General features: G+C 37.5%; 2 protein-coding genes across 3 annotated transcripts in view; both read left to right on the top strand.

Moving 5' to 3' along the window:
* The first annotated feature begins 2122 nt into the window (after positions 1-2122).
* NMU (neuromedin U) overlaps positions 2123-27764 on the top strand; it is a 30560-nt gene continuing 4918 nt past the window's right edge. Inside the window, exons 1-7 of one of the 2 annotated variants that reach the window (XM_022563915.3) lie at positions 2123-2608; positions 12463-18111; positions 19509-19538; positions 19627-19677; positions 21266-21340; positions 24284-24337; positions 24934-24973. In XM_022563915.3, the coding sequence (XP_022419623.1) occupies positions 18088-18111; positions 19509-19538; positions 19627-19677; positions 21266-21340; positions 24284-24337; positions 24934-24969 (270 nt within the window). In that variant the 5' untranslated portion in view covers positions 2123-2608; positions 12463-18087 and the 3' untranslated portion in view covers positions 24970-24973. The remainder of the gene's footprint in view (positions 2609-12462; positions 18112-19508; positions 19539-19626; positions 19678-21265; positions 21341-24283; positions 24338-24933; positions 24974-27764) is intronic. The other variant, XM_022563906.3, reaches the window with a different exon arrangement.
* LOC149749151 (uncharacterized) lies at positions 7659-14308 on the top strand. The gene is made up of 5 exons (XM_089911257.1): positions 7659-7773; positions 10579-11132; positions 12463-12526; positions 13152-13349; positions 14064-14308. The coding sequence occupies exons 1-5, from the start codon at positions 7659-7661 to the stop codon at positions 14306-14308; spliced, it is 1176 nt and encodes a 391-aa protein (XP_089767383.1).

Here is a 27764-nt window from a genome sequence, read left to right as displayed (position 1 = left end):
AGTTTGATAGTGTCTGGCCTTACATTTAGGTCTTTAATCCATTTTTATTTCTGTGTATAGTGTTAGGGAGTGTTCTAATTTCATTCTTTTACATGTAGCTGTCCAGGTTTCCCAGCACCACTTATTGAAGAGACTGTCTTTTCTCCATTGTATGTTCTTGCCTCCTTTATCAAAGATAAGGTGACCATAGGTGCATGGGTTTATCTCTGGGCTTTCTAGCCTATTCCATTAACCTATATTTCTATTTTTGTGCCATTATCATACTGTCTTGATTACTGTAGCTCTGTAGTATAGTCTGAAGTCAGGGAGCCTGATTCCTCCAGCTCGTTTTTGTTTCTCAAGATTGCTTTGGCTATTCGGGGTCTTTTGTGTGTCCATACAAATTGTGAAATTTTTTGTTCTAGTTCTGTGAAAAATGCCAGTGGTAGTTTCATAGAGATTGCATTGAATCTGTAGATTGCTTTGGGTAGTAGAGTCACTTTCACAATGTTGATTCTTCCAATCCAAGAACATGGTATATCTCTCCATCTGTTGGTATCATCTTTAATTTCTTTCATCAGTGTCTTATAGTGTTCTGCATACAGGTCTTTTGTCTCCTTAGCCTAGGTATTTTATTCTTTTTGTTGCAGTGGTAAATAGGAGTGTTTCCTTAATTTCTCTTTCAGATTTCTCATCATTAGTGTATAGGAATGCCAGAGATTACTGTGCATTAATTTTGTATCCTGCTACTTTACCAAATTCATTGATTAGCTCTAGTAGTTTTCTGGTAGCATCTTTAGGATTCTCTATGTATAGTACCATGTCATCTGCAAACAGTGACAGCTTTACTTCTTTTCTGATTTGGATTCCTTTTATTTCTTTTTCTTCTCTGATTGCTGTGGCTAAAACTTCCAAACCTATGTTGAATAACAGTGGTGAGAGTGGGCAACCTTGTCTTATTCCTGATCCTAGTGGAAATGGTTTTAGTTTTTCACCATTGAGAATGATGCTGGCTGTGGGTTTGTCATACATGGCCTTTATTATGTTGCAACTCAGTGATTTTTAAGTAGACTTAAGGAGTTGGGCAGTCATTTGCCTATTAATGTTTTCTTTTCTGTATTGATTTGAAAGAGTTCTATATTATAAGGATATTTACCATCACATTTTATTAAATATGTTTCATACATTTTGGAAGTTTTCATTTGTCTTTTAATTTAAATTAATTTGTGATTTATGGTAAGATAAGTTTGGATGAAGGTGATCAAAAGGTACAAACTTCCAGTTATAAGATGAGTAAGCACTAGGGTTGTAACATACAACATGATGACTGTAGTGAACACTGCTCTGTGGTATATTTGAAAGTTAAGACAGTGTATTCTGAGAGTTCTTATCACAAGGAAAAAAACGTGTTTTTTTTTTTTGGTATCTATATGAGGTGATGGATATTAACTAAATTTATTGTGATAATCATTTCACAATATCTGTAAGTCAAATCATTATGCTGTATACCTTAAACTTATTCAGTGCTGTATGTCAATTACATCTTCATAAAACTGGGAAGAAAAAAAGCAGAAGAAAAAAAGATCCTCACTCATCATAGTTAATGTGCTACAACATCATACCATTTGCATAAATTTTATCTGATTCTTCATCATCCAAATTTTGTTTCAGGATCACACTGGCAATACCCTGGAGGCATTGTCTTACTTGAAAAATGTTATTTCAGTTAGTTGAATATCATTCTTTACAAGATTTAAGTCAAACAAGGTCCAGCACTAAATCCAAACCAAAATATATGTGTCTGTAATAAATTTCTGCCCCTGCATTATTCATACATAGTGGCATAGATGAGTCTTCAAGCGTTCTGAATTAAGTACAATGGATTTCTCACTTTTTTATGTTCTGTCGTATAAGCCTTTTTGTACTTTTACTCCTCCTTAACAAATAAGGTATTGTTTCATCTCCACCAAAAAAAAAAAAAAAAAAGTTGTGCAGCTATCACAATTTTCCATCACCCCCCAAATATCTGTTATGTCCATTTGCAGTCAATCCGCATTCCTACCATCAGCCCCAAGCAACCACTAGTCTTTCTATCACTATAGGTTTGCCTTCTCTGGACATTCCATATGAATGGATTCATACAGTATTTGATCCTTTGCATCTGGCTTATTTGATTTAGCATGATATGTTTGAGATTCGTCTCTGTTGAAGCATATATCAGTAGTTCATTCCTTTTTATTGCCAACAATTTTCTATTGTGTGGATGTACTACATTTTGTTTATCTGTTTACCAGGTGATGGACATCTGCATTGTTTCTGCTCTGAGCTTATTATGAATAATGCTGCTATGTGCATTCATGTACAAGTTTTTGTGTAGACATATAAGAAATTCACTCTTGAGAATAATGTCTTTGTAATGTTTTAAGGTTTATTTAATAATTATGTCTCTTTATACTAAGTCAGATGTTGAAATATCTAGTTGAAATAGGAGGGTAGTGATGTACAGTGAAAAATGAGAAATATCATCCAAAAGTAAATCAAAACTTTATCATCCAAAACTTTATTTTTAGGTGCTCCAATATTGCCTCAAGGATTACAGCTGGAACAAGAATCACAATTGTGGAATGAGGTAAAGAATTATCCTTACGCAAACTAGTGGAAACTTTACCCTTTTTAAAATTATCATGGTGAAGTGAAATAATGTAATTGAGCTTTGGGACAACTGTGATTTTACTGACATTCTGAATTCAGAATTATTCTCTTTATCAAGTGAAAGAAGGAAAGATGAAGAAGAAACCAAAAATACAGTAAGTGGTAAATTAAGGTGGCAGAAATATGTCCTAATAATAGAGTATAATAAATACGAATGTGCTAAACTACACCCCTTAAAAGAGATTCTCAGGCTGGATTTTAAAAACAGATTTGGCAATATGATCTCTGTAAGAGTCACACTGAAAGCAGAAAAGAAAAAATGGCTAAGAATGGAAAATGACATACCAAGCAAATATAAACTGCAAGAAAATTGGAGTAGCAGTCTTAATATCTGATAAAATAGAATTTGAATGCACAAACCATTTTAACAGACAAAGCAGGATCTTATACGCTGATAAAAGAACAACAGAGCAAAAAAGTACAGCCATCATTAATATATATTAACAGAACAATCTCAAAATTTATTTAACAGTTGATAGAAATTCAGGGGAAAATAGATAAATGAACATTTGTAGTTGGATATTTTAATATTTCTTTCTCAAAACTGATAGTTAAAGCAAATAGCACACAAGTAGATATGTCAAAGACCCAACAGTACAATTAATAAATTTGAATTTTAACTATTAGAAATATTTTTAAAAGCCTGTACTAAACAGTATGAACATTCTTTTTGAGAATAATTGGGGCATTTTAAAAAAACAGACCATGTCTTAGAAGACAAAGTTTTCATCACTTAGGATCCATTTTAAATGTTTTGCAATCATAATGCAATAAAGTTAGAAACTATTAACAAAAGTATAACTTAAATATCCCATCTGTTAGGAAAATAAGTGGAATTTCGGTAAATAGCCCTAGACTGAAAAAGAATGACATTAAAAATATTATGAGTCAAAATTTGTATGCTACAACTAAAACAGTAACTAGAAAGAAATTTTAACTTCATATATATTTATCAGGAAAAAAGAAAGTTTAAAAACAAATATGCGTAGCATTCAACTGAAAAATGTGGGAGAAAAGAACAACAGAGAAAATTCAAAGAAACAGGAATGAAGTAAATAATAAAAATATGGGCAGAAATAAATATTAAAAAGAGAGAGGAGAGAAAAACTCAACAATATTAACAAAATCATATGTTTGTTCTTTCAAAATGTTAATAAGCACTGGCAGTACTGACTTTAAAAGGCAGAGGAAAAGATAAAGATAAAAAAAGACATACACTGAAAAAGGGTAGATCACCAAGAAAAAGAGAGATTTAAAAAATGTTTTATACGATATTTGCTTTTCTTCTTCTGACTTCCTTCACTCTGTATGACACTTTATAGGTCCATCCGTGTCTCTACAAATGACCCAATTTCATTTCTTTTTATGGCTGAGCAGTATTCCATTGTATACATGTACCACATCTTCTTTATCCGTCCATACCAAGGGGGAAAGTGGTGGTGTGGGAGGAATTGGGAGACTGGGATTGACACATATACATTATTGATACTATGTATAAAATAAACATCTGATGGGAACATACTGTAATAGCACAGGGAACTCTACCTAATGCGCTGTGGTAACCTAAATGGGAGGGAAGTCCAAAAGAGAGGGGATATCTGTATGTGTATGGCTGATTCATTTTGTTGTGCAGTGGAGGCTAACACAAGCAACCATATGGTTTACATACCACATGGTTGTAAAGCAACCATACTCCAATAAAAATTAATAAAAAATAAAAACAAAAAAAATTTTAAATGTTTTAAATAAGTATTATGGACAATTGACTGGCAAAGTTTGCACAACTCAGTAAATAACACTAAAAACTAGTGAATTGTGTCATGTTGGTCTGGAGTCATCATACTGGTCTAGACAAAAGTTATCAACTAAGGGATGGACAGTGGTGGGTCATGACTTGTAATTTAAAAAGTCCGTGGCTGCAAAGGCCCTATGGAAAGACCCCTTGTTATTTGTAGCTCTGAACCAGAGAGTTCCTATATTCTGTGGTTCAGTTTGAAGGTCTGTATTCAAAACATGAACTTTAGGTCCAGTAACAAGGTAGTTAGAGTATAGATTTACTGCTTTACCTATCAATGACATCACCCTCTAAACTGATAAAGAAAAAAACAGATTGAGGAGAATCAGTGCCCCTCTAATCTGATGGGATTCCCATCCTGCGTTAGTCCCATAAACCCACAGATTTAGGGCATATCTCAGGGAGAGAAAAGAAGGGCACTGGGAAGCGGCAGCTGTTCTACTACCTTAAGGCATTCTCTGCTCTAACTAGTTGAGTTATAGCCTTCATCTGAGGCAAGCTAATTCTTGCTACCATCAGGGTTAAATTCTGACATTTATCCTGACCCACAAGCCTAATTTCTGTGTGTACATATATATTCTCTAGAAGGCTATTATATCAAGCTGTTATTTTCTTTCTAGATAAATGGGATAATAGCTTAAAAAAAAAAACTAGTGAATTGTACACTCTAAATGGGCGAATTGTACAGAATCTGAATTATATTTCAATAAGCTATTACCCCTGCCAAAGTATTATGGACAGTTATATGGTAATAATTTTGAAAACTTAGATGAAATGAATAAATTCCTAGAAAAATATCTGATGCCAAAAAGGTGCTATAGTAATACAATAAGCACTGAAGAAACAATTTCTTCTTTCCTTCTAATCATTGGCCAAAGGCCTCCAGTACTATGTTATACAAATAAATGTAACTAAAGCTTCTCCATAGGGTATAAATTTGCTCTAGAATTTTGTTATATAACCTTTACCTAGTTAAGGAACTTCTATTCTTCTCCTGTCTTCCTAAGAGTTTCGTTAAGCCTAAATAAAATGTGAACTTAATCAAATATTTTATCTGCACCAATATTGAGATAAGCAATATGCCTTTTCTCCTTTAATCTATAATCATGATGAATTACATTAATAAATTGCTCGCTCTTAAACTATTAGAGCTAAGATGAGAATTCAGAAGAGTTTTGGATATAATACCAATATACAAGAATCAATAACATTTCTTTTCACTAGGAAAAAGTAACATGAAAATATTACATCATTCACAATGGCAACAAAAACTATAAGTATCTAGGAATTAACCAAAAATACACAATGGCTTATGGAGAAAAAATTAAATTTTAATAAAGGAATTAGAAGATAATGTGAATATATGGAGAGACGTTCTTTGCTTTTGGAGGGAACAATTAATTTAATGTAATAAAAATATCAATTCTACCTAAATGAGTCAATGTAAACCCCATAAAATCAATGCAACCCAATCAGAATTCCACTTAACTTCTTTTTGGAAAATTTATAAATTTAACCCAAAATTGATGTGGAAAAATAAAGGTCTACAAATGGCTAAGGAAATTTTAAATATAAAGAGCTAAGAGCCAGAACTTGCCCTACCAGATTTCAAGATATACTAAGAAATTGTACTAATAAAAAAGGTATGGTGAGGGCATAAGAATAGATGAATGAACCAGTGGAACTGAGACTAGAGCTTGGAGAGTTTAGCAGACACTGTCAGTGTCCTGTCATATCCCTTTGTCATTCACCATTCTAGCACACTCCAAACTTACTGTTTCTAATTGCGAGCACCTGTGACTCTGCCTGTTTGGCCTATGCTCAGGACAGACCAGAAGTGCCTGGGACCAAATGCCCCCACCACAGGAATAGCCATCAGTTGGTGACCCAAGAGAGTTAGTGGATGAATACCTTAGCTGCCTCTCCCCTCAGGTGGGATAACTCTGAGATGTATTCTGCATTGTGTCTCAGAGTACCCCAGGCAGATTGATCCCAGTTACAATGGCGGTAACCTGCTTGATAACATACCCTTGATTGGATTCCTTCCCTTCCCTGTTTTACTTCTCCACCCTTCTACCAGTGCTTTTTGGGTTATCTTCCAAATGATCTACTCATATCCACATCCTTATCTCAAGGTCTGTTTCTGGGGGAACCCAACCTAAGACAACCTGAGACAAATGCATGTGCACATCAACTTAACTTATAGTAGAAGTAACACTAAAATTCAGAGGCAAAAGGACAGATTGTTCGGCAAATGAGGGTTGAGAAACTGGCTCACTGTATAGAGAAACATAAAATTAACACCCCATACAAAGGTGGGCTCCAGGTGGATTAAAGGTCTAAACATACAGGGTAAAATTATAGAGTTAATAGGAAATATCTTTTCTATTAGAAAAACATCTTTGTGAGCTAGGAGCAGGGAAAGGCTTCTTTCCACAAATTTTAATAAGTTTTTCCATAAAAAATTTCCATAAAAAACTTCCACCATAAATTATAAGGCCAAAAACTTCATGACTTGAATTACATTAAAAGTAAAGATTTCTGGGCTCCCCTGGTGGCGCAGTGGTTGAGAGTCCGCCTGCTGATGCAGGGGACGCAGGTTCGTGCCCCGGTCTGGGAGGATCCCACATGCTGCGGAGCGACTGGGCCCATGGGCCATGGCCGCTGAGCCTGCGCGTCCGGAGCCTGTGCTCCGCAATGGGAGAGGCCGCAGCGGTGAGAGGCCCGCGTACAGCAAAAAAAAAGAAAAAAAGTAAAGATTTCTTTCAACAAAGGACTCCATTGAAAAAATGTCAGAGCCTTTGAAAGAAGATATTGACAGTGCCTAAAACTGATAAGGAATTAGTTTCTAGAATATCTAAGAAATTCTAGCTAATTGGATAAAGACAGGAATCCAAAGTAAAAATAGTCAAATTATAGAACAATTTACAAAGAGGAAACCTAAAGACCAACAAGTATCTAAAGAGATGCTCAAATCCATTAGTAACAATGACATGAAAATTAAGACAAAAATATTGTCACTTTCTATCCGTTAGACTGGCAAAAAATTGAAATCTAGAGAATGGCAAACGTTAGCAAGGATGTAGGGTGTAGGAATCCCCATGCATTGCTGATGAGAGTGTCAACTGGTGTAGCCATCTGGAAAGCCGCCTAGATATCCCCATGGTCTAGCATGCCCTCTCCTGAGTATGTAGCCCAAACATATTCTCCTACAGAACCATATGTGCAGGACAGATACAAGGAGGTAATGGGAGGAGTGGAGGGAACCGGCCTCGCATCACTGGGGGGTAGGTAGGCAACATGTAGTGCATGCACATTATAAATACTCTATGGCAGTTAGGAGCAACACACTAGAGGTATCCAGGAGCAGGGAGAGGTCTTAAAGTATAGTGTTAAGCTAAGAAAAGTAAGGGCTTCCCTGGTGGCGCAGTGGTTGAGAGTCTGCCTGCTGATGCAGGGGACACGGGTTCGTGCCCCAGTCCGGGAAGATCCCACATGCCGCGGAGCGGCTGGGCCCGTGAGCCATGGCCGCTGAGCCTGCGCGTCCGGAGCCTGTGCTCCGTAACAGGAGAGGCCACAACAGTGAGAGGCCCGCGTACTGCAAAAAAAAAAAAAAAAGTAAGAAAATACCATCTGTGCACAGCAAACAGCAGTACAGATTTTATAAGAACATAAACAGAGGATACACATCAAATACATTAGAAGAGCTGCTTATGGGAGGATGGTATAGGAGTATGAAATGGAAATATAAAAGGATAAAGAAGGTGAGTCCAGTGATGATAGAAAGCTATGAACTGAGGAGAATGCCCTTTATACCTAAGCCACCCCCCTAACAAAATACATAAGGGCAAAGATGAGACAGATGATAAGGGCCAAGTACTAAAGAGTCTTAAATAGCACAGAAATTTGTAAGACTATTTTAAGGGCCTCTGCCTTGGTATATCATAATACATGCTAGAAAAATATAAACAAGATGAAGAATAATTTAAAAACAGATATTAATGTAGAGTACAGAAACATTTAGTTTGGCCTGAAATTATATTTCTGAGGAAAATCTTTGAAAAAAACTTTTAGATGATAATGCTGGGGAAAAAACTCAAATGGAGCTGTAAAAGCACTGTACGCTCTTTTATAGAAAAAGATACTTAAAGAAGATGCTAAGAGCATATAGTTAAGCTTTCTGCTGGAGGTTTTAAATATTACATGGCTATTCAGATGCTAGAAACACATACTTTTCAAAGCGTATACAGAGACCTAACCATTTTCAAACGGGTTCATCGATGGACTCCACAGAGTTCTCAAAAGCATTAGTGGCACTTAAAACCATTAGGGCCATAAGCTGAGTGAAGTGAACAAATGCTTACCCAAAGGGAGAGTGGGTGGGCAGTGCAGCCGTGCCTTTTAAAGAAAGGAGAACAAAAACTGAAAAGCTTTGCAGTTATCTCCTAATTTGATTAATTGGTGTTTTTTCTTATTCTGATGTTTTTATCCAAGCCATATTGATGCACTGATTAGTGAGCCCTGAAGTTCAAGGGTCCGCTGTCCTTGGACACGGCCACCTCATACAAATGAGCAGCCTGGGCTGGGGGTGGACAGCTTTCCCCTTGAGCATGTAAAGTCTTCAGATACCTAAACATCACCACAATTTCGAGAGGGACCACTTCCTCCTACCCTACTAGAGCAAATTAAATCGCATTTGGGGGTGATACATAAAGCATTAGTCACAATTTGAAGCTTAAAAGGGTATCTTTTTCGCTTTCCCTTCTCAATTGACTTCTCTTTTTATTTTTTTCCCCACAAACTCAATGCAATTTAATTAAAGAATATTTATTGAACACTTATTTGGGCACATTAGGTAGCCCCTTCCCTCAAGAAGTTTACCACTGTCTGGGTGTGTTTGTATCCATGATTCTGGGTTTATATGGCATGGAAGAGGGAGCAGGTGGATGGACACAAGGGACAAATAGAATAAAACAATTCTCCCAGTATTTGTGATATATAGAGAGGATAAGTTCTGTGAACATAAAAAGGAGACATAAACGTATGCTTTTCTATCATACCGTATACCTTTGTTATTCTCTAAATTACAGAATTATATATATTAGTTCATGTTCAACTTGGAAACCAGAGTAGCTTGAGAAATTATGACTAAAGGGTATGATCATCCCCCTTCAGTTTAGTGTGAGAATGGCAATTAAATTAAATTCAACAAACAATTCTGAAACTAGAAGGGGGCCCCTGAGATGTTATGCCATAAATAGGACTCAACCTAAATCATCCCAGACAGACAAGAATCAGTACCATTTTTTCCAGTCCCATTTTAAAAGGCCGCCAAAGAAATAAATGCCATAGATAACTCTAGACACCTAGCTTAGTGCTTAACTTCTCAGCACAGTTTTTTAATGATTAGTATAAATCTCATACTACAGTTTAAGATCTTTCAAGGTTTCTTTTAAGGATAAAAGCTGAGGACAGAGCACGGGAGCCTACCTGGCTCTTTGGTGGGGCTAATTGTGGACTCTGGGAGAGCTCACGCCAAGGAGTACTTCCCAAAACTTCTGCTGCCAGTGTCCTTGTCGCCACGGTGAGCCACAGCCGCCCCCCCGCCTCTGCAGGAGACCCTCCAACACTAGCAGATGGAAGCTTTAGACAAAACCGATCAAACCTCACCTCTCTACTAGTGCACCCCATCTCAGCATCTTCGCTGAAAGATAGAATCACACACAGTGCCTGTAGCCCTCTAGAACTTCCAAATAATGAGGAAAGAATTGTCAGCATGCAGATTTAGACAGTCACAAAATTTGAAACAGTTACTAATGTTGTTGGATATTTAAAAGGCTCGGGGCTTCCCTGGTGGCGCAGTGGTTGAGAGTCCGCCTGCCGATGCAGGGGACGCGGGTTCGTGCCCCAGTCCGGGAAGATCCCACATGCTGCGGAGCGGCTGGGCTCGTGAGCCATGGCCGCTGAGCCTGCGCGTCTGGAGCCTGTGCTCCGCAACGGGAGAGGCCACAACAGTGAGAGGGCCGCGCACCGCAAAAACAAAAACAAACAAACAAAAAAAGGCTCGACATCTCCAAACCGTTATATCATAGTTGGCAGCCATCATCATACCGCATACAGTTATAATGGACAAGAATGGGCCAGCAGCACTGCCATCATCACAGCTTTTATTCGGACCTTGATGTTAAGAGTCAAGAAAAGGTGGAGACCAGACCGCACTATTGTTTTCTGTTCATGGGGTGGAACAGCTTTTGGAAATATTGGCTCATATGAATGGGGAGAGGATTTCAAGAAGGTTCTGCAGAAAAATGTTGTGGCTTATGTTAGTCTCCACAGTCCTGTAAGCGGTAACTCAAGTCTCTACCCTGTAGCTTCACCATCTCTTCAGCAACTGGTAGCTGAGAAAAATAATTTCAACTGTTCCAGAAGAGATGAGTGCTCAGAAATAAATATCAGTTCTGTACAGATGCAAGATGATGCCGATTACTTCATCAACCATCTTGGAGTTCCCACCGTGAGGTTTACTTATGAGGACATCAAAGCATTAGAGGGTCCAAGTTTTCTCTCTGAAGGCTTTTTCCCTAAATGTGCAACAAAAATTGAAGAAATGGATCCTTTTTTCAGCCTTCACGAGACCATTACCAAGGTCTGGTGTACCCCCAGCAGAGCTTTGTAATAACATTCAGCAGAAAGTGCTTCACAAATGTGTGTGCAGAACAGTGGAAACAAGGTCTTTGGCAAGGCCTCCTAAACATCTCATCAAAACTCCACAGAGAGACTTCCCTGGTGGCTCAGTGGTTAAGAATCCACCTGCCGATGTAGGGGCCACGGGTTCAATCCCTGGTCCAGGAAGATCCCACATGCCGCGGAGCAACTAAGCCCATGCGCCATAACTATGGAGCCTGCGTTCTAGAGCCCACAAGCCACAACTACTGAAACCCATATGCATAGAGCCCATGCTCCACAAGAGAAGCCACCGCAATGAGAAGCCCACACACCGCAAGGAAGAGTAGACCCCATTCGCCACAACTAGAGAAAGCCAGCACACAGCAACAAAGACCCAACGCAGCCAAAAATAAATAAATAAAATTAATTAATTAAAAAAATAACTCCACAGAAAGAAGCCCTCAAGATAAATTAGGAGTGTGAGATTAACATATACACACTTCTGTATATAAAATAGATAATCAACAAGAACCTATTATACAGCACAGGTAACTCTACTCAGTCTTCTGTAATCACCTATATGGTAAAAGAACCTGAAAAAGAATGGATATATGTATATATATAACTGAACCACTTTGCTGTACACCTGAAACTAACATAATGTTGTAAATCCACTATATCCCAATATAAAATAAAAATTAAATGACTTGGCGAAAAAAAAAAACAAAAAGCCAAGGACAGCTAGTTGGCAAGCATAGTTCAGTAAACCTTCACTGTAAAATAGAACTATTTTCTCATGCTGGCTTCTTGGTAGAGAACGGGAAGATGGCCCATGTTGTGTAAGACTTTTTACTTACACTCTTTGTCATTTAGCACACATGCTATTATCATGTTAATCTAGATGATGTGATTAGATTTATATGTAGATATGATTAGATTTAAAGAACCACATAGCAGGGTGCTCCTTAATTTTGAGGCCATTCTTTAGTCACTACTCAGGTTTCTCAGGCCGAATAATACCATAAGTTTTTCCCTTCAATGTTTGAAGCATCTTTATGCTCTGATGATCCCTACTGACTGTTAATAGGGATGTATATCCCTGTGTCTGGGGGTGCATCTTGGGGAAATCCCAATTCCAGGACTTCCTTAGATAGTGTAAAAGGCTCCTGCCTCCCAAATCCAGAGTCCTGAACAGTCATGGAACTTTAATTAGTGTTGCATAGGTAACTTGGCTTCGTAAAATCTGCTTTCCATTTTTCGCTATCTTCTCTCTGTTTCCAAGATGTAACCGGCATTTTTGTTTTCTACAGATAGATGATGCTTGTTCGTCTTTCCTGTCCATGGATCCTCTGCCTCAGGTAATTCCAAATGGAGGTGTTTCATAGTGATGTAAGCATTTGTGTCATGCTGAAATGCTCCATCTCTCCCTTTGGACCCATCATTATTTTATGGACTTACTAAAATGTCAACGTATTGGAAATTATTACATCATCTGCAGGTAATAATGAGTGCTCTGAGTTTATGGTGTAAAGTGCTAGGGCTTTTATCTCTAAGAAAAATAGATTTGCAGGGCTTCCCTGGTGGCGCAGTGGTTGAGAGTCCGCCTGCCGATGCAGGGGACATGGGTTTGTGCCCCGGTACGGGAAGATCCCACATGCCGCGGAGCGGCTGGGCCCGTGAGCCATGGCCGCTGAGCCTGCGCATCCAGAGCCTGTGCCCCACAATGGGAGAGGCCACAACAGTGAGAGGCCCGCGTACCGCAAAAAAAAAGAAAAATAGATTTGCAGATAATATACCCATATTTTTGAAATTAAAATGCTAATTTCAAAATCACATTCTGTGTTAGATTAAAAATAATGAATCCATTGCTCTCTTGGGGGACTAATATCCTGGCCCTTAATAGAGTTTGCAACCCATGGAGAGATGAACTTACAGAGTCAGACTTAGGAGATCAAAATATCATTGTAACTGAAAAGTCAATTTGTGAATGTGGCCTTAGATCTGCTGCTAAGTGTGTCTGCTAAAGCTACCCCCAGAATTAAACTGAGGTTAGACTGTGACTCAAGCGTCCTGCCAGAATCAGGTTTTCTGCCACGGGGCAGCAGTCAGGCAAGAACAACTGGCCAGGGAGCTGGCTCTCTAAGAGGAAAGGGCTCAACAGAGCGTGCCCGATTTCCTCCTGTCAATCATCTGTCAGGTAACTCACTCCTTTTCCCACGGGAAAGAGTTAAGAGGACTGGGGAGAGAGGAGTGGTGGTCTAGCTTCTGTACCTGGAAATGATACAGACCAGTGTGCTTGGCCTTCCCTAATCAATAGAAATTGACTAGAGGCCAGACAAGAACTTCAGGCAAAGCTTTACTGGGGCCCCTGCTGCAGCAGGGGGAGCTAGAATGAGTAACAGGTGCCCTTGCTCACTCTCCGAGGGGGGCGAGCTAGTTCCTTATATGGGGTGAGGGTAGGGGTGTGTCCAGCGGTCAGGCTGGAGGGCTGGCGTAAGTGTTTGGCCCACTCCTCTGGTGGTGTTGAGTGCAGGGAGCATGCTCTGTACCCTGCTTTTGCTCCCCACACCCTGTTTTTGGCCCCCAGCTCTTCAGAAGTGGCAGTAAGGTTTTTTGGTCTGTTTGTATCTTTTTGTTCATAATTTGCCCGAACTGTGCACACACTCAGTTATTTTTAGTCCCACATGGTTTCTTTGTATTTTGTTGGTCAAGGAGAGGTCTGTCCAGGTTCACGCCTTGCAGCACTGCAGCAAAGGGTCCCAGGTCCCAGCAGTCTCAGAAACACGAGCAGTGGGAAACAAGTGTGTCCTTCTTACACGTCTCTACTGGACGCTGCTCCCTCTGTCTGCAGCTCTGTCTCTGAGTGCAGGTGTAGCAGTGTTAGGCTTGGTGTCTTAACTTTCTTAATCAGCATCACTAAGTCTCCTGAACAGAGGAGAGGGCTCAGCAGAGGCTCTTGGCTCAACCCTCTCAACACAGTCAGCTGTGTGCCTGGGGCGAACCCCTACATGGTCTGGCCAAGGCGCGATGCCTGTCCTTCACGTAGTCCTTCCAGAATGTCATCCTGGCCAGTGTGGAGAAGCAGCCTTTCTCCTGCCTCGACCGGTTCCTCAGCCTGCAGAGGATCACTTGCAGCAAGTTAGAGGCACTAAGTGATAAAGCAAGACCAGAATCATAATAGACAACATTTATGAATGATATTTCAAATTGCTTGAGGAGCATTGACGGATATGTAACATGTGGTGGATATTAATCAGCACACAGGCTTTTGCATTACATTGGAAATTCAGGAACACCCTCAGAATCACTTTTATGTCTTCAAAATTAAAAGGATGAATTTTAAAGCACTCATCTAAACACCATCAAGGTAAACTAAGCTGTTATTGGATTTGGAGGCTGTACCTTTTGAGGAGAGCTTTGTAAATTTACTATGAAACCTTTTACACTAACTGATACCATTTTTTAAAAAATCGTTAATTTCGGGCTTCCCTGGTGGCACAGTGGTTGAGAGTCCGCCTGCCGATGCAGGGGACACGGGTTCGTGCCCCGGTCCGGGAAGATCCCACATGCCGTGGAGTGCCTGGGCCCGTGAGCCATGGCCGCTGAGCCTGTGCATCCGGAGCCTGTGCTCTGCAACGGGAGAGGCCACAACAGTGAGAGGCCCGTGTACCGTAAAAAAAAAAAAAAATCGTTAATTTCCTGTTAACTATTATTATATTATGTATGCGATTATCTGAACAGTTCTTCAAAACATTTTTACCAAATAGAAAATAAAGGCTCTTTAAAAGGTCCACAAATGAAAAATAAAATATTAAAAATCTCATATGAGAAAAATCCTTAAAGAATGGTTGTAGCTCAGTGAATAATGGCTTCATGTAAAAAGTTGCTGGAGAAAATGCAATTTGTTTTGAAACTTTTTCTGTCAAACTTCAGTCTTGTTGCCAAGCCTCAGCTGGCTTAGAAGCTGTTTTCTAAGGAGACACTCATATAACTAAATTTATTCTTCTTTGAGTTAAGAGACACATGGTATCACTAGATTTTTTAAAAAATTATTTTGTATTTTTTCAGCATTTCTAGATGGGCCATAAGAGGAAGTTTCAGGGATTTATTTCTAGATTTTTCTGGGGTGAGCTGCATACCCAATCCTGAAGGGAAAAAGTGAGAAAAGATGTATCAGTGTTCACACCCTACTTTTTCTCTCATCCAACTCCCAACCATAGGCTTAACAGTCAATACCAGTGCAACACAGGGATACCTATAGATCAGACGACCTAGCTGTGTGTAGTATTGGGCAAGTGACGGTCTCTTAGAATCTCACTTGCTTTATATGTGAGAATAACAATTCCCATCCTGTATACGTCAAGCTGTGTTTTAAAGACAAAGTGTGGGTTATGTATATGAAAATGTTTGATAATTTATTGAAATACTACTTAAATATGAGCCATTTAATACTATTAATAAATATCCCAACAATTTGCATTGGGCAGGCAAACAAATAGAAGAGAACAAAGCAGGCCTTTGACATGCTAGGTGGGATGCTCAGAGACGCTGTTTCATGACTCCAACTGTATCCCTAAACTATAGCCAATCCTGTTAAACATGTGCTGTTGTTCAAAGGGTGAGGATCTTGCTGGCCCTGAGCAATCCTTTATGACACGTCTTCTGAATTAGCAGTAACCGCAGTTGTTAAATCAAGCTTTACAGGTCACACATTTTTCAGTGCTACTATTGTTAACTAATTGCTCTGTATGCGGCACTGTGCTGAGAGCTTTACCTACGCGTAATCCTTCCAAGAATTCTGCGTTGATGTTGTCATCCCCGATTTACGGCTGCAGGAACTGAAGTTTAGAGAGGTTAGGTAACCCGCCCAAGGTCACACAGCTAATAAAGAGGAGAAATGGAATTTGCACTGCTCTGGAGTTGCAGGCCGCTCAACTCCACAGCCCTACCCCACTCCCACACGGTTTCAGCTCCTCATTATTTCCCATATGTATTTATTAAGTAATCAAGCACTCCTGGTGCGACCATGCTGAATTCTGTGCAAGGTGGGTTTCGCCCCTGCTTGTCCAGTTGGGCTCCTTCTCACCACACCTAGCTGGCTGCAAACCACAAGAGCCCTGCCCTGCTTCTGTGCTCAGGTGCTTTGAAAAACCTGACCCTGGGGTATGCAGTCAGCAGCCTGGAAGGGTGGGAACTCATATTAGGTGCACCATACACGGCTTCTTCTCCAAACTCCCATTGTTTGCGAGCAATTGAAGGATTTTCAAATTAGCCAGTAATGAGTACTATTCAGCGAGGCTCACCACTTTGGCATGTAGATTCAGACTTAGCTGCAAGTTGGGAAGAATAATCCTTTTTTTGGCACTGCCTTAGTTACTCTCAGTCACAGAATTTCATAGAATTTTAGCAAATACTGAGAATTTTTTTTGGGGGGTGGGGTGGGGTGTGGGCCTCTCACTGTTGTGGACTCTCCCGTTGCGGAGCACAGGCTCCGGACGCGCAGGCTCAGCGGCCATGGCTCACGGGCCCAGCCGCTCCGCGGCATGTGGGATCTTCCCGGACCGGGGCATGAACCCGTGTCCCCTGCATCGGCAGGCGGACTCTCAACCACTGCGCCACCAAGGAAGCCCCCAATACTGAGAATTTTGTATCTGGACCCACAGTGGAAGCCTTAATCAGTGCATATAGACAATATGTAACTTTTTTTTTCCTCTTTGGAAGGAAGGTTTTACTTTTAGGAGCCAAGTTTTTATCATGAGAGAAATCAAGGGATTCCAACAGAGTGTCAGTGGGCCACAAGGATTCTATTTGGTGTAGTTGTGTTTCAGGAAGGGGGACCCCTTCCAGGGCCCAAGAGTGGGTTCTTGTCTAACACTCGTAAATGAATTGTCCGAGGAAACACATGTGCTGACAAAGCAAGAGACTTTATTGGGAAGGGGAGCCCGGGCGGAGAGCAGCTGGGTAAGAACCAGGAGAACTGTTCTGCCACATGGCTTGCAGTCTCGGGTTTTATGGTAATGGGGCTAGTTTCCGGGTTATCTCTGGCCAATCACTCCGACTCAGGGTCCTTCCTGGTGGCGCGCGCATCACTCAGCCAAGATGGATTCCGGCGAGAAGGATACTGGGAGGTTGGTAGGACATATGTGTAACAGGGAAGAGCCAAATCTGACTACATGTTGGATCTGTTTGTTTTACTTTAACCTTTGCTTCCCATTGCTTTTGTTCAATAAAAGGATATTGTCTCTACATAATGGCCTGCCTCGGGGAACCCTGCCCCTCTGCCTGAATGTTAAACCAAAGTGCCTTTGTTCAGGGAAACTTCCAGACCCTGTCCACCTGTGGATGGCTGCAAGAAAGAAGAAATTAACACATCCCCTCCGTGAGGCTGGCCATTCCAGGGGTTATTGCAAAACGTATGGCCTTTTTACTTCCTAATCTCCTCCCCGTCTCTGTGCTATAAAAGAAACTGGCATCCAAACCCCGATACGATGGTTATTTTGAGACATTAGTCTGCCATCTTCTTGGTCTGCCAGCTTTCCAAATAAAGTCATATTCCTTGCCTCAACACCTCGTCTCCGATTTATTGGCCTGTTGTGCGGCAAGCGGAGCGAGCTTGGACTCAGTAACATGTGGACTGGAGTCTCTTCTCTCCTTTTGACCTTTCCTGAATTCTTCCGGTTGGTACTAGCTTGTTAGTTCCACATTCTTACCAGGACCTCCTGTTGTAAGATAACTCATGCAAGTGGTTACTGTGATGCCTGGCCAGGGCGGGCAGTTTCGGTCAGTGGTTCTCCTAACGGTTGGAATGTCCTTGTGATCCTAACATTTTATGGTTATCTCTTCTATGCAAATGATGATAACGCAGAAGCATGGCCTATATATCTTCCCATTTCCATTAGGCATCCAATGCATTGGAGGAGCTTTGCTTCATAATTATGGGGACTCTACCAAAGCCCCAGGTAAGGTTCAAATAGTATTTAATTTGTAGGCAAAAAAAATTGCTCAGTGGCATCTTGGAATTCCTCCTGGAAGAAAATATACCCAATTTAGGAAGCATGCCAAGAGGAGCTAGAAGAGCATAAATTGACTTTGGATAAGAAACAAATACTTCAGTTTCTTTGATGCCAGAGAATTTAGGGTTATATTAATGGAGTTTGCAATCATCTAATTGGAAAATGGTATGTCCCCTTCAAGTATAAGATGTGTTCTAGTTCTGATGAGGGAAATTTGAGGTCATTTTGGCTCTTTCTCTCTTCTTGAATCATACTACATTTGGAGAACAGATGCATTTTTCTAAGCCCAGAGGTTAGGACAGTGTACTTTGTCAGAGAGGACATTAAGAATGCAAAAAAAGCAAACTATATTGTCAATGTCGGTTTGAAAATTATATTCTTACTGTGATGTCTCGGTTTTTATTAAAATTATTATTTGATTCTTGTGTGAGAACTTTTTGTCCCAAAGTGAGGCAATGGGAACTTGAAAAGTGGCATGAGGTACCATACCTCAGTTATGTTCTGTATCTTATAGGTAAAGTAATTTTAAAATTACCTTATTAAGGATAAGAGCCTTAGGTTTAGAATGTATTTTTCATTAGCAGTTTAACCTATGATCACAGGTTTGGTCTGCCTTCCATGACTTTCACATATGGTAATTCAAAGAAAACTTGATATTTTGAAAGCATAAATGTTTTCTTAAACTAAATAAGTGTTTACAACTGTATTTTTTCCCAATGTTTTTAATAGTGACATTTTCCAAAACACTTGAGTTTTTTCCTAATTAAGAGAAAATAAATGGCAATGGTGTTTATCCATGAGTTTCTATTTATTTTAAAAGCAAATGAGAAAAAAAAAGAACAACAAAAAAGGAATGATATGTCTTGTCCTTAAAGACAGATTTTTGTAGGGAGAGAGGACTATAAAAAAGTTTATGGAAGAAAGCAAAAATAACTGATAATCTTGTTCTTTTATAACAACTACAAATATTTTGATGTGATTCCTTCTAGTCTTTTTCCCTGAATTTTCTATCGTGTGATCATATCAGTATTTCCTATTCCACCACTACTGAACATTTAGGATGTTTCTAGATTTTCACTCTTATGAATAATGCTGTACTGAAGATCTTTGTTCATACTTTTATTTATAAAGCTTTTGATTAATTGCCCATTTATTTTTAGGGTAATATATGCTTAACCAATTACAGTCTTATGTTTTATGTATAGCATATGTGTCATATATTTTAAAAATTATATAATGTAATCTTATAATAAATTATAAATTTTAAACTATACATTTATATTATACATATTATGATTTTCTAATATAATATAATGACATTTCTATATCTCTCTTTCCAATAGGAAACAGATGAAAAAGATAATACCAAAAGGGTAAGGTGATTTCCATAAATATATACATTAAAAAATAATCAAGGAAACCACTAATTATCTATAGTAAAGCTCACTATTTTTTTAACAGTTCTTATTTCATTATTCGAAGACACAAAAGTTGGCCAATTCAAATGCTGTGGTAAGTTGTAGAATTACTTCTTATTAGTAATCACTAGTATTTTTTTAAACCTGTTTTTGCAGTTTATCTTAATAGAGTAGATCAAAATTCATGTTTTTTTCTTTAAAAGTTGGCATGTGGGTGAACAAATGGAATTCAATATTTATTATACATTTATTTTATATCTCAATAACTACAAGTATATTAAATTCATTCAATTATTCATTCAACAATTATTTACTGGGTATCTACTATGTGCCAAGGACAAGTCTAGGTACTAGAAATATAGCAGTAAATGTCATGCAACTTACATTTTAGAGGAAAGAAAAGCAAATGATTAAATAAAACATATTGTTTTAGATGGTGATTAGTGCAAGGGAAAAACAGACTTATGCAAAGTCATTTTAAGAATTATTTTAAAAGATGATTGTCAAAAGTGTATTTAAATATAACTAGAAATACCACATGTATTCCTAAGAGCTCCTTATTTGTAACTAGGCACTTAATTTGAGAATTTACTCTCTAAGATTAGCCAGATACCAATAACTTGAATTCATTTTACTTCTAAATTGTGTGGTTTTAGTGGTAGTTTTTCTTTTTGTATGCATGGATTTTTAAAATGCTAACCAATCTACTTTGGTGTTTCAATCTAGAATACTTAATAATTACTTGACTATAATATTCTTTCTAAGCTTGTGACTCACTACCATGGACCAATTTATGAAACAAGGAGCATAGTGTATTTTAAACATGTGTTTACCTGTGGGAAAGTAACTGTAACCATAAACTCAGTTTTAAATGTTTATCCCGTTGAATATTCTTACATGTGAGGAGTTGAAAGTTAGGTTATACTGGCTTCAAATGAAATAGGAGTTGAATTGATTAACAAGTAACCACTATATGGGGCTTATAGTAGTCCATTTGATGAATGAATTTAATATTTGTGAGAAGGTTCAATTGAAGTCATGCCTTTCAAATGAAACCGTTATCAGGTAGCCGCATGTCTCAAATGTGCTTTCATTTTCTTCTGCTCGGCATCTTTACATCTTGAGAAAATGTATCTTAGTCACATTTTCCACTAGCAATGACACATTGCCATTTTTTTGTGTCTCCTGTTGTCCTGTTCCACATGTTCAATTTAAATGAAATATATATTTTATAAAGAAGGTTACTAGATGTGTGTACAGTATAATCTTCCAGATAAAAATGTTCATGATGGAAAACTGATTCTCACAGAGTTGGTTTCATGTGTCCCAAATCATTCTGAGTAAGTCTGGAAACAGACAGACAGCTTTTTTGCTTCTCAAAGATGCAGGTGGGTGTTCTCCTTGTTGGCTGCTGCAGATGGAGCTCAGGCCCTCAGGAAAGAGCATCGTCAATAGAATGACCAAGGTCCCAGCATAAAACTGGAACTTTTATTCCATCTCTTGGTTATTCTCCACAGCTCTTTGAAATGCTCACAAAGGACTGTCTTAGGTCACATCTTTCTTGTTCTTTTTTGTCTGGAGCAAGGATGGTGGGTAAAAACAAAAACAAATAGGAAGCCGTCTTTTTGCCCAATGCTGAGAAACCTCTGTGCTCATCACGTGTGTGTGTTCGTGTCTCTCAGTCATCTGTCCTGCATCCGCTGCTGCAGCTCGTTCCACAACTGCATGAGAGAAGAATGAAGAGGTTCAAAGTGGACGTATGTAACACAAACTGCATGCTTGCTTCGCCACTCTGTGTGTGGCAGCCCTTTCTGTTCATTCCCTGTGGTGGTGGTTTATAAGATCTTCTTCTGGGTAAGCCTCATGTAACACCCAGGTAGCCTACAGAAGAGCATCTGTTCGCAGAAGTGTTTTCACACTCAGGAAGAAGAAAACTGTCCTCCTCCCCATTATATGTCCCTTCTAAGCCAGGTTGTGGGCAGTGAGGAAAACCGGGATTAGACTTCCTTCCAAGGGCCGTGCCCCTCCCAGTGAGGAAACCTATTCATTCTTGGTTTAAGAAAGGACATGGCAGTGTGCCTAGTCATTAGATAGGAATAGGAGAAAAGATCAAGGACCATTTACTGCCCCTCTGTGTACAGGTCGGCAGATGGCTGGAATGACAAGCTTTCTATCCAGGTATTAAAGCATTAATAAGAGTAAGGCTCATGAAGTATTATAAATATATCAGACATTAAACGTAGGTATTTCGTTTTTTCCACAGTTAACAAAAATATGGCCCAAACTCAGTGTCTGTGTTTAAGATGAACATAACTAAGAGGAACATAAATGAGTTAACACATTTTTAAACTAGAGACTGTGGCATTTTTATTGTCCTTTGAAAAGAATCCTAACTCTTTCAATGATGAAAGTTTCTAGGCGTTATTTTTAAGTAACGCCTTACACTGTTGGAATGCCTTATAGTTTTTAGTCTTATAGGATCTCATTTTATTCTTTTGACAACTCTGTTGGCACTTAACAAGTATTGTTATCCCCAGTTTACAAAAAGGAACACAACTCAGAATAGTTAAAGGAGTTTCCCAAGATCATAGTAGTAAGTGGGATTAGAGATGATAACAATCTCTTGACTTCCAGTCTAGGCAAATATTTTTTTTTTCACTATGCTGTTTCCTTTGTAGTCTAATCTTGAATATTTCTATTATTTTACTGTTAAACATTTTCTTAATTTAAATACCATATTAATTTTATTCTACTACCAAAAGTTTGCAAATACTTTTAAAAACACATACAGTTTAGGCAAATAAATTCATCAAAATTTATTTTTATGATCACTGTTTCCTCCCTAAATTCTTCACATCGTTGAACTAAGCTTCCATCGTGGAAGACAGTACTGCTGCCAACGTTAATGAGAAATGTAAGAGGAACTGTAGTAGCCCCTTAAAATTTTAGAATTTCCAATATGAAAAAAATGAAATCAGTTTTCATCAAACTTTCTAGAAGTAATATATGCTTTTTTGAATTAACTTTTACTTTCTGAAGAGTCTTCCCGACTTATGAATAGTGTAAGATTTCAATTTAAAGATCCAGTTTCTTAAAATACACCAGCAAGTTATTAGTTTACTACAACACTTCAGTGTTAGTATTTGCAAAATCAAAGCTACTCAGTATTGTGGGCGGTTTGGTACTTTATCTAAATGTTCCACCTTGAGTGAGACTATCTATATTTACAGATAACTATATAGAAGTGTGAACTCTGACTTAGTAGTAATATCTGTTGGACAAATGATAGCTCTTAAAAGTATTTTGCAGCAAGCCAGGTTTTCTAGGAATCTCTAAGAGAAAAAAATGTAAAACATGAATTTTAGAAAATTACAGTAAAGTATTACTTTTGCTGGACCTAAGTCACCTAATTTTAAACCATATTTTTGATAGTGAAATATTTTGGGTTCTTAAATAAAATGAGTTTTCAGATTTTAGTGCATTCAAACCCTTTTCTTACATGTCCTTTGCTAGACATCCTCACTTCCATCCCCACATGTTTTTCAGCTCTACCACCCAAATTCTTTTATATACTGTTCTATCTCCAATAAGACTAAAAAGACCTGTATGTTTGAGTTTGAAATTTTTTAATTTGGGCACATTTTAAGTTACATCTGTCCCACTTTTCTTTTTTTCTGTGTAATATAAAAAACACAGCTGTTCTTATATAACCATATAAAGTTTCTATGTGTACATTTTTCAATATTAAAAATTTCAATCTTTAAAGTAATTTGGGGGCATTTAATAATCAGGATGAGAATTAGATATAGAATGTTGAGAATTTAAGATACATTTGTTGTAAAGAAGGGATTTTAGAATTTTAATAGATGTCAGGGCCATTTCTTAGAATCTAAAAATGTGATTGTACTTATATTATGGAATACTTGAAAAAGGTCTTGATGACAAATTTCATATAATTGCTGTCCTGATACTTTTATAACTTGCTATTGAAAATAGGAAGCTATAAGAAACAACTTTATGGAAATCATAAAATGTTAAATATTTTTTTCCATTAACTTTGAAATGAAATATTTTGAGAAAAGAAACACTTCAAAATACATCCATTATGAATAATCAGTTTGTTCCTATTTGGTTTTTTTTTTTCATTACCATTTCTGTTAATATAATTTTATTGGGAAAAATCTCTTCTGAAGTCTCATTGAATAAATATAGTTTACCAAATTTGTCCCTCAATTTCAATTTAAATTTCTATAGATATATTATGTATTTTAGCTATGACACAATTCTGTTTTATATTTTTGCCTGTTCATGTGTTAGCACATACAATATGTATTGTAAAGAAATCATTTCATTCTAACAAACTGCTGAAGGGAGATTTTAAATATAGTTAATTATCTATGAAATGTCCTCTGCCTACTTATTGATGAATATATGTACAACTGACAAATTTCATGAAAATAGTATCTGTTAGACTAATAAGGAAATTACCTTAAAATACAACACGCTGATGATACTGCTAGTGTCACTGAAAATTCTTCCAGTAGAGATACAAAAATTACTTATTGATATGAATTATATACTCAAGTTCTTGATTCCCTCATTGTTTAATTATGATAGCTGAAAATAACTATACTCTCAAGAAGCATTTGCACTTATTTTTACTGTTGTTTGATTTGTAATGCCCTCATTTTCTCTTCCAGGAAGAATTCCAAGGTCCTATTACAGACCAAAGTAGAGGATTCTTTTTATTCAGGGTATGCACATACTATATTTTTAAAAAAATCAATCAACATTGAAAAATGCTTTCACTGTGCATTTCTTTACATTAACTCATAAGTTTTAATTAAGTTTTGTAGTTTATCTAAAGATATTTGACAGCAAGTGTTACAGTCTGAGATTCACTTCTGTCGCCACCTTATTGCCTTAATATCGTGGCATCTCTGATCTCTTCTCTAATCCACTACTCATGTTTGTAAATACCCCAAATGACATTCACCTATTTCACAGTTTAGTTCCATAACATTTCATGTAGGAAATGGGTGTCTGAAAGATGTATTACTCCTTAAGTTCTAATGAAATATTTAGCTAAAGAAATATTAGCCAATGAAATATTTAGCTAAGGAATTACAACTTTATTATAAAGTCTAAGGAGAGCTGCATGGTAAGATTTGCATTTTGGAAACTAATTCTAACAATAAATTGGAGGAGAATGGACTGAAAGAAGGAGGAAAATAACAGATATAGATAAGGAAGAAATAATACCACTCAACGAGATCATTAGGCTGCTTTCTATGAAAATTAACTTCTCTCCTTAGTTACATTGATTTGTTTCTCACTTATTGTTTTCCAGCCACGCAATGGAAGAAGGTCAGAAGGTTACATTTAAAATGGTATGTGCATCACAATTCAACCCAGTTTGAAAATTTCCATCATTTTCAGATCTTCACAAGTTAACCTATGCTCAGTTTATTTCTGTTATTTGATTGCATGTGTACATTAATATTCTATATAAATACTGCAAATATAGAGGCTGTGAGGACTTCATATGATGTAAAATGCTAGTATTTTAGGGCCAGATTTGCTTTGCCCATGTCATGCGTTCCTCACACTATGTCACAATAGTTGTCATCAGTTTTGCAGACACTGACCTAATCATCATTTACTGTGCAAGTAGAATGTGTCAGGGATCATGTTCTTATTTTGGTAATCAGTGTCCACAATAGTGGGCCATAACTTACAGACTGGATGCATTTCTGACTTCCAAATGACCTATATTCAAAGACTCTTTATAAGAGCTGTGATTTACCATTTCCAGAGAACTAAGAAAATGTGGAAAGACATGAAAGCATGACTTCTACTTTGGGACTCCCAGAGTTTCCACCTCAATGCTGGAGATACAGTAGACACTTAGTAGCTATTGAATGGCCCTACACATTTAATAAATGTTAATCTTAATATCTTATTAGGCTATGAATTTTAAAATTAAATGCAAATGCACATTGATAAATTTACACCACAGAAATAAAACTATATTCTACTAACTTTATGTAATCCTCAGTGCAGATTCTACGCTGAACATATTTTTGCAAATATTTCATTCATATAATTTATCTCAACCCTTTAATACATACATATTTAGCTTAAGAATATAAAATTCTTAATATTTTCTCATAGAAACGAAAATCAAAACACGTTATTTCCAACTAAAGAAGATAACACCAAAATTATACAATATCTAGAAAATGAAGATCATGAAAACACTACACGTTAAAAACTTATGGGACTCTGACAAAACCATATTTAGTGGAAAATTTAAGGCTTTAAACACTATCAAGCAAGAAAAAGTGAGTGAATTAGGAATTTGTCATTAAGTTAAAAAGAACAACAAGGTGAACCTCAGGAAAGCAGAGGAAGAAAATTATAAAATGAAAGATGAAATTAATTACTTATAAAATAGTAAAATACAACAATTGGTAAATAAACCAAAAATCTTATTCTTATCAAAATCTTATTCTTTATAAAAAATGAAATAAGCTATCCTAATTTTCCTAGCCTAATCAATGAAAAGAAGAAACCATAAATGTACAAAAATACAAATGAAAAGAGGGAAATTAAAACAGATACAGAAGAAATGGGAATCATAAGAGTTCTTTTCAAATCTCTGTGCCTATCAGTTTGAAAACCTAGATAAAATGGAGAATATACAATACAGTAGACGTTACCAAAATTGACCTCAGAAAAAAGAAAAAAAAATCTAAGCATACTGATGGGCTTGGAAAAAAAATCGAGAACGTTATCTAGAAACTCTCCCCTCAAGAGTACTAGGACAAGGAATTTCGGATTTTTCCAGCTCAGAGAAGGAAGAAAAATTTCAAAATATTTTTATGAAGTCAGCAAATACTAATACCAAAACCTTACAAAGTTAGCATAAGAAAGGAAGCTGTAGGTCAATCCTGTTTATAAATATCAATGCAAACATTTAAAAGAAATATTAGTAAATAGTATTCAGCAATACACTGAAAGAATTATATGACCCCATGAAGTGAAGTTCATTCCAGCAACTAAGATGGTTCAATATCAGGAAGTCTATGAAAATATTTTCACCATTAAAAGAAAAATTATACAATCAACTCAGTACAGGCATACCTCCATTTTATTGCACTTTGCTTTATTGTGCCTCACAGATATTATGTTTTTTACAATTTGAAGGTTTGTGACAACCCTGTGTTGAGCAGTTCTATCAGTGTTGTTTTTTCCAAAAGCATTTGCTCATTTCGTGTTTTATGTCTCATTTTGGTAATTCTTAAAATATTTCAAACTTTTTCATTATCATTATATTCGTTATGGTGATCTGTGATCAGTGATCTTTGACATTACGATTGAAATTGTTTTGGGGTGCCATGATCCACGCCCATGTAAGATGGCAAACTTAATTGATAAATATGTGTGTTCTGACTGCTCCACTGACCAGCCATTCCACGGTCACTCTCCCTCTCGTCAGGCCTCCCTATTCCCTGAGACACAAAAATATTTAAATTAGGCCAATTAATAATCCTACAATGGCCTCTAAGGTCTCAAGTAAAAGGAAGAGTTACACGTCTCATTTTAAATTGAAAGCTAGAAATGATTACGCTTAGTGAGGAAGGCATGTCAAAAGCCGAGATAGGCCAAAAGCTAGGCCCCTTGTGCCAAACAGCCAAGTTGTGAATGCAAAGAAAAAGTTCTTGAAGGAAATTAAAAGCGCTACTCCAGTGAATACGTGAATAAGAAATTGAAGTAGCCTTATTGCTGATATGGAGAACATTTCAGTGGTCTGGATAAAAGATCAAACCAGCCACAATGTTCCCTTGAGCCAAAGCCTAATCCAGAGCAAGGTCCTAACTCTCTTCAATTCTGTGAAGGCTGAGAGAGCTGAGGAAGCTGCAGAAGAAAAGTTTGAAGCTAGTAGAGGTGGTTTCATGAGATTCACGGAAAGAAGCTGTCTTCGTAGCGTAAAAGTTCAAGTTGAAGCAGTAAATGCTAATGTAGAAGCTGTAGCAAAATCCAGAAGATCTAGCTAAGATAATTAATGAAGGTGGCTACACTGAACAACAGATTTTCAATGTAGACAAAACCACCTTCTATTGAAAGAAGATGCCATCTAGGACTTCCAAAGCTAGAGAGAAGTCACTGCCTGGTTTC

Source organism: Delphinapterus leucas, chromosome 5 (assembly GCF_059928025.1).
Source record: "Delphinapterus leucas isolate spDelLeu-1000000601 "Yukka" chromosome 5, BTC_Dleu_Yukka2, whole genome shotgun sequence".
Lineage (NCBI taxonomy): Eukaryota > Metazoa > Chordata > Mammalia > Artiodactyla > Monodontidae > Delphinapterus > Delphinapterus leucas.
The sequence above is the reverse complement of the archived record's forward strand: the minus strand, read 5'-3'. Positions and strand labels throughout refer to the sequence as shown.

Bases quoted from the DNA above. Each gene is read 5' to 3' on its own strand.
- LOC149749151 (XM_089911257.1), top strand. From the start codon at position 7,659: ATGCCCTCTCCTGAGTATGTAGCCCAAACATATTCTCCTACAGAACCA. The intron at 11,133-12,462 runs GTCTGGTGTACC...TGTTTTCTACAG, and splicing joins TTCACGAGACCATTACCAAG to ATAGATGATGCTTGTTCGTC. The intron at 12,527-13,151 runs GTGTTTCATAGT...ATGTGGCCTTAG, and splicing joins TCAGGTAATTCCAAATGGAG to ATCTGCTGCTAAGTGTGTCT.